Raw genomic sequence first — 11,060 nt, forward strand, 5'->3', positions numbered from 1 at the left:
AGTAACAAAAGTTTCGATCGAGGTGGATGCGATGATTTTGAGATCGCTCAAAGATATTATGAAAATGTTACAACGTCCACCGGAATATTGAAATGTAATGTTTGATTTATGCTAACATCACTTATGTAATGTTGATTTTATGTTATCAATGATAATTTTATTGTCATCTGATTTTCTATTTCTGCTTCAATATACTACAGAAATACAACTCCGGAAAATTTACGAAAATGTATTTCTAAATTAAAAATAGACACAAACTTGTAACTTGACTCAAAATCAGCATTAGTTGAATGTGTTTGGGGTACTTTAAAAAAATGCATCTCTAAAATCTAAAATTATTATTGAATTTTCACGAAGTGTGCTAGTAATACATGCATTAAAAATATTAAAAAAAATCCAAAATCAATTCTCATGCTCAAATCTTAAAAGCATGCATACATTCATTCATACACCCATCCAGGGAGGAAGAGATCGGGGGGACCCATTTTAACCGTTCATTATTCCGCACTAAATATCAAGAAAAGATAAGTCCTAAAGAAAATAGTAGCACACTCCCCACTAACAATATAGTATAAAATATAATAATAAGGCTAAGGACATTACAAATTGAGTGGATTGTGATCTATCCATATAGAAATTGCTTTGTGATTTTATACAGAAAAAATAACGAAGCAACGAAAATGGGTTCTCTTATGGCAGGATGGGGTTCTTCCTCCATTGATCCTAAATCAGGTACCATACAGTAACAATATTATTATACACATATGCTTTGTGCTTAAGCTTTTATTTTGTGAATAATTTACCATTTAAGAATCTAGTGATTTCTTATGAGGGAAAACTTTTCACTGTTTCAGCCACACTCAAAAGGAATATGTCACTTACTAAAATTGAAATTGATGCTTATTGGAAATCAAAGAAGAAGATAGAGGAAGAACACTTTAGAGCCATTTCCAATCTGTCTGAGACTATTGATCAGGTTTCATATTCAAAATCAAACCTCTACTTACCATTTTTCTTTACTTTTTTCTTAACATTTTCTTTTTCTTGTGTGTTTATGATGCAACCTGAATAGGTTAGCAGAGACAATGATCCTGAGAAGAAGCTTCAGAAATCAATGACTATGCCTGTGACCAACATGAGGGACTCCTTTAATATGTCCATACTAGACAAAAATTTGGAGCAACTTATCAACAAAGATGGCTGGTAAATTAACTTACTCTTTTCATTACATTAATTGAATCAAACTTAGTATACTAAAAATTTGAGTTCAGGTGGACAAAGAGTAGTTGGGCATTTCTGAATGAGCCACCATTGATGGAAGCTGCATCTAACAAGTATGCAGCTCAGTTTCATGTTGCCAATTTGGGACCATCGAAATTGAACCCGGAAGATGAAATAAGTGCATGATTATAAAAATCTTGCTAACTAAACACTAAACTATGTATATATTTATCGATTAATCAGTATTTGTGTTTGCATTAATGTAAGATAGTGTGTCTAATGTTGAACAATTGTGGAGTTCGTTTTTGTATGCAAATAAACATGTTTTTGTTTCTGGTTAATTTGTTTGAAGAGTGTAATGTAATGAAGCTATTTGATTATATAAGAGTAAATTATATGATTACAGAAGCATTGCTACTAAAATTCCAGGAAATTAACTCCAAAATTTGAATGCATGTGAGCCAAGTGAAACATAAAAATAAGTTATAGGAAACTGAGAACATATCCACAAAAGCAATAGAATCTTACATTGCAAGTTATTCATTCGAGATGTACTAGCGAATTGCATAGTTTGTTAGATGCTTAAGGTTGAAATGCTGATCTCAAATCTGTATACTCTAATTCAGATTTGCTGCGGATTTTGTTTCAAAAATTATTGCAGGCATACCTGCGATTTTCGCTATTTGCTTCATACTTGAACCTGCAACCATGGCACACCAAGAGATACAACATAAAAGAAAGTAAAGAGGACCTATACCACCTAATTCGACCCCCAGGAATTCAGTGGTGGCATTAGTTTCTTCTGAAACGGGCTGTAACGCGGTGCACGAAGCTTGGCAGTCATGATGCCCTAACAATGGTGTTGTTTCATTCCGGCGTTAAACCTCGCGGTGGATGGCCCAAATTCACTCCATATGACATCCAGGACTCAAAGAAACAGTTAGATTCGAGTAAAACATGATAACATGCAATATACGAAACTCAACATTTGAACATACATGAAGAACGAGATACATGGCTTACAAGTGCGATTAGGTTCAGTTTACGATCCCTTCATACCTGGTAATACCTTAGGAGTTGAATGAGATGCGTGGATAGCCTTGAATCCCTCTAGAAATCCTTCCTTGCTCATGCCCTAGTTTGAACCTTTTTTGTAACGTGAAAGACCTTGTCTTCTTTGCTTCCTCTCCCAATTTTTTGTTTTCTAGGGGTCTGCCCTTGCTCTCAATTTATATGTGAATGGATTAGGGTTATAAAACATAATTGAATCTCTTTGAATCATGGAACTTGGATTTGATTGAAATTTTGATTCTAATATTTCCAATTATGGCCAATTTCAAATCTTTTTCCACCAATATATTCTTGCACGAATTTGGCTTCCAATATTAGGTATTTTGATAATTGATTCTGATTTAAAACCAAAAACAAATCAAATCCTTTGAATATTTTCCAAATTATTTGATTTATATTACATTTTTAATGAATTAAATTCAATAAAAAATCAAATATTAATCAATAATTCGTGGCTTTGGATATGGACCTCCTTGATGACTTGAGTAACAATATTGGACCATAAAAAGTTGGGCCTCTTTGCAAAGGAATTCATTTTGAAGCCTTTTTCTTTCACTTTTTTCCTTTAAAATTGTCCAACTTTGACAAGGCATATCTCCCTAAATTTTTAAGATATGGAGGAGTTCTAGAACTTTTTGGAAACCTCAAGATGTCCTCTACAAGCCACTTTGGAAGCTTTTTTCATTTGAAGATTTTATCTTGATGATATTGGCTTTGACAAAAAACTGCTTTTGGTTGACTTTCAAAAAGGACCTATAATCCTTTGATCCATATCTCTCAAATGAATCATTTTTGGACTTGGCTTGTGAGATACATAATTGTAGAGAATCCACTTTCCTTAAAAATGAGCTTTGGATGGAAAATTTCTGATGTTCCATGTAGGAGTTATGGCTGGTCAAAGTTGGGTTGACTTTCTCCTTAAAAACCCTAATTTAGAAACTTAGGCTTTTGATGGTTTTGGAGCTTGCCTTGATAAATCATGATCAATCCTTGATCAAACGATGAATTAAACTTCATAATGAGGATGTTGATCAAAAATCAGAAGTTTTGACTGTGGTTTGACCATAGTTTGACTTTTAGGTCAACCAGTCGATAATTGATCGTTTGGGCCGTTGGGTGAGCAATCTTTTGAATCAGAGCTTGAAAATTGGAATGAGGATTCTTTGAGGCATATGAGAGGTTATGAGGTCCACTTGAATTGTCAGAACTTGGTTTTTCTTGAAGAGAAGCAAAAACCCTAGTTGTAGGTTGTTTGTCTAGGAGAGTGTGCATCCACTTAGATCTCGAGCTTTTGATACTTGGATGAGCTTGAGTATAAAAATGTGGTGGGAAAATTTTGGGGTATGACAATGTGCTTACTAAAAGAAAAAGTATGGGAAAATTTGCAACCGTTGCACTCACTCAAGAGAGTAGTTAATTAGTGCAAGCCAAGCTCCATCCAAAGTTAAAAGACCCGGGAAGTTTTACCATCCATTGTACTATTAGGAACACTTTCTGTGGAAGAGCTATATGTGATCTCGGAGCTAGCATAAATTTTATGCCATTGTCTATCTTTAAAAATCTAGGGATATGAGCTGCCAAGCCTACGACCATCACTCTACAGTTAGCAGATATAAGTATTTAGTCATCCTCAAGGAAAGATAGAAGATGTATTAGTAAGGGTTAACAAGCTTATCTTCCCTACTGAATTCATCATTATGGACTTTGATTCTGATGAAGAAACTTTCATCCTGTTGGGAAGATCTTTCCATGCTACAGGAAGAACTCTAATTGATGTAGGAAAAGGACAACTCACCATGAGAGTTAATGGACATCGAGTTATGTTCAGTGTCCTCAATTATTTGTAGTACCCTGAGGAAGATGTAGCTGGATGTTCCATGATCTCTAGCTGGGAAGGAATGGTCCACAAAAGCCTACTCGAGTCTAGCAACGTGTTAGAACAAAAGTTGGGAAAGTTGGAAAAAGAAGAAGTCCTACATGAAGGAATTATTTGTGGACCCTTGAGCAAACAAGATATTCAAGAAGAACCTATAGAGGTGCTGGAGTTGTCCACTACATTAAGGAACTTCAGTAGAAGTTCCACCTAAGTTTGTACTAAAGCAACTTCCTGCTCACTTACAATATGCTTACTTGGAGGCAGGACAGAAGTTGCTTATGATTGTTGCTACAGATTTAGCTGAAGATCAAAAGAACCAACTCTTTGACATTCTGAAGAAACACAAGAGAGCTATCGCTTGGCAAATCTCTAACATTAAGGGGATTAGACTAACAGTTTGCCTGCATAGAATCTTGTTAGAGGAAAATTCCAAGAATAACATTGAGAGCCAAAGAAGGTTGAATCCTATTATAAAAGAAGTGGTCAAAAGTGAAATCATAAAATGGTTAGATGTTGGGATCATCTACCCTATTTCAGATAGTGTATAGGTGAGCCCTATTCAATGTGTGCCAAAGAAAGGAGGTATGACTGTGGTCAACAATGAAAAAGATGAGCTAATCCCTACTAGAACTGTCATCAGATGGAGAATTAGTTTGGATTATAGGAAGATAAACAAGGCTACTAGGAAGGACCATTTCTCTTTGTCATTCATTAATCAAATGTTGGATAGATTGGATGCAAAAGAGTATTATTGCTTCTTGGATAGATATTCGGGCTACAACCAAATAGCCATTGAACCTGAAGACCGAGAGAAGACAATATTCACTTGTCCTTATGGCACCTTTGCCTTCAGAAGGATGCCTTTTGGTCTATGTAATGCTCCATCCACTTTCCAATGTTGCATGATGGCCATATTTTTTTATATTAATGAAAGTTCAATTGATGCAGCATGACATGCCTATGTCTTCAGTCAAGAGTGTTTGAAAGCCTTCAATATATTGAAGAAAGCTATGATCTCAGCACCAATAGTAAAGAGGCACAACAAGGTGTTTCATACCATCTATTACACTAGTAGAACTTTGATTGGGGCGCAAGTAAATTACACCACCATTGAGAAAGAGCTTCTAGATGTTGTGTTTGCTTTTGACAAGTTTGGACCCTACTTGATAGGAACTAAGGTCATTGTGTACACTGATCATGTTGCCATCAAATACCTAATTGCTAAGAAAGATGCCAAGCAAAGGCTTATTAGATGGGTACTCTTGCTACAAGAGTTTGACCTTGAAATCAGAGATAAGAAGGGAGTTGAGAATTTGGTTGTTGATCATCTCTCAAGATTACCAGAGGAGGTGCAAGATAATACCATTGGGGAGATTCATGAGACTTTTCTTGATGAGCAACTAATGTTGATCACCTCTAGCGTGACTTCGTGGTATGCTGATATTGTCAACTATCTGGTCAACAGATATACCCACCCCCCCGGAGTTCAACTCTCAACAAAGGAAGAGGTTCTTCCATTTGATAAAAAATTAATTTCGGGATGAACTTTTCCTTTACAAGAAGTGTGCCGACCAATTGCTTCGAAGATGCGTGGACCAACCAGAGGCACGTCATATCTTGTTTGCATGTCATGAAGCCTTATGGAGGACATTTTGGAGGGACCAGAACTGCTGCCAAGGTTCTGCAATCAGGTTATTTTTGGCCCTCTTTATAAAAATGCTCATGATATGGTTAAGAAATGTGACAAATGCCAAAGAATGGGAAATATCTCTACGAGGCAAGAGATGCCTCATACCAACATCTTTGACATTGAAATTTTGTATGTATGGGGCATTGACTTCATGGAGCCATTTCCCCAATCCTTTGGGAATGTAAACATTCTATTTGTTGTGGATTATGTTTCCAAGTGGGTAGAGGCAGTAGCAATTACAACTAATGATATCAAGTTATAAATTAATGTGTAATTTGGGTAGGAAAAATGGCAAGGATAGTTGGAGGTTGATATGGAAGCTTAAAGTCCCTGAACGAATAAGGTCCTTTATTTGGTTGGTGTATCATGGTAGGATAATGACCAATGAGAGAAAAATAAAATGCAACTATGAGGGCATTTTTGTAGTCACTATGGAACATAGGTGGAACCCATTATACATGTCTCACGTGACTGTCCTTTGACTTTTGCTATTTGGACTAATGCGGTTAAGTTGGATATGAGAGGCTCTGTTTTCACTAGTAATATTAAAGAGTGGGTGGATACTAATTTGCATTTGGATTTTAGTATTAGTGGTGATTTTTCGTGGTCGGAACTTTGGGCAACCTCTTGTCATGCACTTTGGATATGGAGGAATAAGAAACAACAAGATGAGAATTTTGTGGCGGCGTGTAAATAAAGTTTCTCATGAGTATTTTTTTTGCAACAAAGATGCATGATACGATGGATTTAGCTCGAAAGGCTAAGAAAATAAGGTAGCATCCTCCTCTTTCAGGTTGGATAAGATTAAACACGGATGGAGCTTGTAAGAATGGTTTGATAGCTAGATGTGGTGGAGCTTTAAGAGATTGTATGGGTGAATGGCTTGGAGGCTTCGCAAGATATTTGGGTTCTTGTGGTGCGTATATTGTAGAAATTTGGGGTGTACTAGAAGGATTAAGATTAATTAAAGAGATTGGGTTCCGAGCTATTGAGCTTCATGTAGATTTCAAAGTGGTTGTTTAAAATATTCTGAGTTTTGGACAAAGTAGTATAATTGGAATGCGGTTGGTTCAAAAAATTCAACCATTACTCAAACTGGATTGAGAGGTGTGTGATTATCATATTTACCTTGAATCGAACACTTGTGCACATACATTTGTCAACATGAGGTGTGATTTAAGTCCAAATTTAATGCTTTACGAGCGAATTCTTACTCAATTTTTTCTTCTTTTATTAGTTGATTGTATTGAAGTCTCTACTACTAAATTGATTGTATGTAATTTCTTTTTTAGAATTCGATATTTTTTTATAAAAAAATTAAAATATTCATAAAAATTTATGCAGAAATCAATGACACAAATAAATGATTAACTTATTAACTTTATATTTAATAAAATTTATATAAAATTTATTATAACAAATAATAAAAAATTATAAAATCTCACTTTTCCCCCTGTTCATACATCATTGATAAATGAAATGTGAATATCCTATATCAAAATTTGTTCGCATAGTTGATCATACCAATATCTTATATTTGTAATGCATCTTGAACAAAACATACAAAGCAACTATTATCTTAAAAATTTGCAATGTATCTTGAATAGAATATACAAAGGAACTATTATATATCTTAAAAATCCTTCATGCATAACTCAGCTAAGCCTCTAACACTTACCATATTTTGCAATGAATAAAAAACAATGTTCATTATCCTAAAATGCAATTTTTAGAGAGATCTTAAATTTTTCTTTTATATTTATATAGTTTAAATTAATTAACTTTTTAAAAAATATTTTTTAAATTATTTTATAGGCTAATTAATAATACCTATTTAAAATATATAATAATAACCTTTTACAAATTGTATTATTTAATTTGTTAATTTAAAAATCACACGTATAGATAACAAATTTTTTATTTTTTTAACCTAATTGAAAATTTGATATCTAATTATTTTTTAGAATTTTAGCTTTTTATTTTAATAATGAGAAGAGTGTTTAGATGAGTTAATTTTATTATTAATTAAAAATAAAATATTAAATGAAATTAGTTATAATATATTAATTTTTAAAAATAATTTTATTATATAAAAATATTTAATTTTAAATTTTATATCAAATTTCAAGATATGTTGGACCAAACTTGATTCTTTTAAAAAATTATTAAAAGTCAAACTCTCACAAAAAAACCTTATATAGAAACTTTAAAACACAAATAAATGGACTCTTCGACCAAAATTATCTACTTGTCTCTTGTAATATTCTCTTCTAAGTTATTTTTAAAATTATTTTATTTATCTATTTTATTTTATCTATTTTGAAATTTAATTCTCTATTTCAGTGTCTTCCAAGTCTCCTTTCTAACCCTTTCTCTCTTTTAATTTAAATATTTGTTTGTTGAAAATTTAAAATTTTAAACGAGAGATAGAAACTAGGGAGAGATGGAGAAAATAGTTTTAAAAAAAATTAACTTCCTTCTCTCTTATTTATCTCCTAAATTTTATTGGAGAGGGGTACCGGTAAAAGAGGAACCAAATCTAAAAACTTAAGAAAATAAAACGGAGTAGGATGGACTGTTTTGAGAGTGTTTCTGAGAGAGAAAAAGAATGACATTAGATTTTTTTATGAGAAAAGGAGAAGAGTGGAAGAAAATGAGCAAGAGAGAGGGAAGAGAAAGAGGAAGACACAAATGTAATTCTGAGAGACTGGACAAATGAGAAAGAGAATGAGATACAATGGAAAAAGTTTATATCACATTGGTATCTATTAGAAAATACAAATTTTGTGTGACCGCGTAGAATTTATAAGTGTCTTGAAAATAATTTGAATGTCATTTGAATTTCACTAGCTAACATATTCATCATAATTGAGCAGCTAAACTCCTTATACTTTCATGTGAGCATCCTCGTTAGTTTCTTCATAAATTATTTAGCTTTCAAATTTTTACACACACTTTAATGTTTCTCACCTTCCATGATCATCTTAAAAGTATGATTTCATGCACAACAACAATCCACTCTCATGTCAAGTTAATGGTTATTTATATTCATTTTCTCATCAGGTGAATTTTTTTTGCATAAAAAAAATACAAAATATAATAGACATAATGTGTCAAAACCATGGTGGACCAAAACTCTGTTAGTCCATCCTAAATGTCACTTAATATGTTTGTTACTATTTCTTTTTTATAATCAATGAGATTTGTATATAAATAGATGTATCCTGTGCAGAGAATCAAAAATCAAAAATTCTCAAACAGTTATGTAAACCAATACAAACATATCCAACTAGCTAGCAGCTATGTAAACTCCTAAAACCTACAAATACCAATACAAACATATCCAACTAGCAGCTATGTAAACTCCTAAAACCTACAAATAATCTAGAGGATAATGACTCCATTCATAAAAATTACAGTAAATCTTTTGTTTGTTACCAATTGCTAACCACCACCATGTAAACATTTTCACATTGTGGACAATTTCCTCTAAGTCTACTACACCATTGTTAAAGATCAAGTCGTTACGTTGTTTCCAGATATACCAACAAACTGTCACCCATATCACTCCCACCCTCCTCTTCACGCAGCTCCTTTTCAATACCCCACCATATGCAAAAAGTCTTCGCAACATACTGTGTGAACTTGCTGAACATACTATAGAAATAATAAGATATACTTGAGCCATTGTCATAATAATCAAATGTCAAATGAAAGTTTTGGGTATAAGTATATTAAAGCTTTGTTTGCAAGTTTGGAGAGGAGGATTTTGGAAAATAAGAAGGATTGAGTGAAAAGAATAGAAAAATTTTGGGTATGAGGATTTTGGAGATTTTAATTTTATTTATAACACCAAAAATCTCATAAAATAGGAAACTCAAATTGTGTTGAAGGAGAGTTTTGGAGGGCTTACATAAATTTTCTAAATATATTTTAGGTTGTTGTAGTATTCTAAAAATAAAAAATATAGTAATGATAATGACTCTTTTATCATTCTAAAAAAAAATCATTTTTTAAAAAATATAAAAAAAATTCTATATTTTTTTAAAATTCCGTTTTCGAAAGTCTTTTCCTTCTTTTTTTTTTTTTCTTCCAAACTCGTAAACAAGTTTAAGTGATTAAATAATGAATACATATAATGTCATTTCATATGAGATCATTTTCATTTATTGAATTATAGCACTTTTAGATAAAAATTAATTAAGTTGAGGATTCTAACATGTCGTTCTTAAAGAATCTAGAAAACATTTCAACTCCCCCTATTTTATTTATAAAAACAAAACCATAATATGATTAGCTCGTGATGTATGATAGAAGCCCGGCCCGTAGATTAAGTTTTAACTCTAAAACACAATATTTACAAAGGTGTGTCAATGTGAACAATTATTGAAAGAAGTTTGACTTTAATTAGTTGAGGCAGAATATAGATTGCAAAGAGTTAAATTTGGCTGAATATAGAATATTATTCATAGGTCTGTCTAATGCGTTAAAGGCTTATGTAAACAATCGTTGAAAAATACCAAAAATTACTCCACTTTATATGGTGAAAAGTATCTTAAGAGTGTGTTTGGATGAGATAATTGAAAATTTTAAAAGAATTTAAAATTCAAAGCAATATTATTTTATACATTTATTCTAGTAATTCAAGTAATTCAAATTCCTGATGGTTTTATTTTATACATTTATTTGTAAATATATGCAATATTATTTCAGGTAAAATTTGTTTAAAAGATGCTTAATAAAGAATTGTTATAAAAATAAATGAAAAATTTAATTGAAAGGTAAAAAAAGACTATTAATCTATTAAAAAAATTAAAGGAAAAAATAGGCGGGCAAGTGTAATACGGTGGGAGAACTGACTTTTAAATGTGCGTATAGCAAGAGTCGCCACCGACTTTTATTTTATCCAATTAGGAAAGGCAAAAAGAACAAGAAAGACCTTTGAAAGAGATTGAGTTCGGGGGGTAGGTTATACAAAGGGAAGGTGTAAGCACCCTTTGTATTCATGGTTATCCATGGGATCTTAATTGCTTAGCTCACTTGTTTGTTTGAATTGTTTGAAAGAGTATCGGGTGTGAATTGAAAAGATTTGAATAAGGACTTTAGCTTGTAAATAAGCGTAGCCTTTTTGAATTGATTTTGAAAAAGAGGTGTATGTAAAGTAATTTGGGTTTGAGTAGTGAGCAAGCAGTTAAAAGCACC

The 11,060-nt window shown here is 32.4% G+C and overlaps 1 protein-coding gene across 1 annotated transcript; it reads left to right on the top strand.

Annotated features, from left to right (window-relative positions):
* The first annotated feature begins 577 nt into the window (after positions 1–577).
* LOC131594195 (uncharacterized) lies at positions 578–1,562 on the top strand. The gene is made up of 4 exons (XM_058866281.1): positions 578–732; positions 855–976; positions 1,073–1,203; positions 1,272–1,562. The coding sequence occupies exons 1-4, from the start codon at positions 681–683 to the stop codon at positions 1,405–1,407; spliced, it is 441 nt and encodes a 146-aa protein (XP_058722264.1). The 5' UTR covers positions 578–680; the 3' UTR covers positions 1,408–1,562.
* The last annotated feature ends 9,498 nt before the right edge of the window (positions 1,563–11,060 follow it).

The sequence above is a fragment of the Vicia villosa genome, linkage group LG4 (assembly GCF_029867415.1).
Source record: "Vicia villosa cultivar HV-30 ecotype Madison, WI linkage group LG4, Vvil1.0, whole genome shotgun sequence".
Classification (NCBI taxonomy): Eukaryota; Viridiplantae; Streptophyta; class Magnoliopsida; order Fabales; family Fabaceae; genus Vicia; species Vicia villosa.

Excerpts from the sequence above, each read along its gene's own strand:
- LOC131594195 (XM_058866281.1), top strand. The coding sequence starts at position 681 with ATGGGTTCTCTTATGGCAGGATGGGGTTCTTCCTCCATTGATCCTAAA. Across the intron at positions 977-1,072 it reads TGTCTGAGACTATTGATCAG|GTTAGCAGAGACAATGATCC; the intron begins GTTTCATATTCA and ends CAACCTGAATAG. Across the intron at positions 1,204-1,271 it reads CTTATCAACAAAGATGGCTG|GTGGACAAAGAGTAGTTGGG; the intron begins GTAAATTAACTT and ends ATTTGAGTTCAG.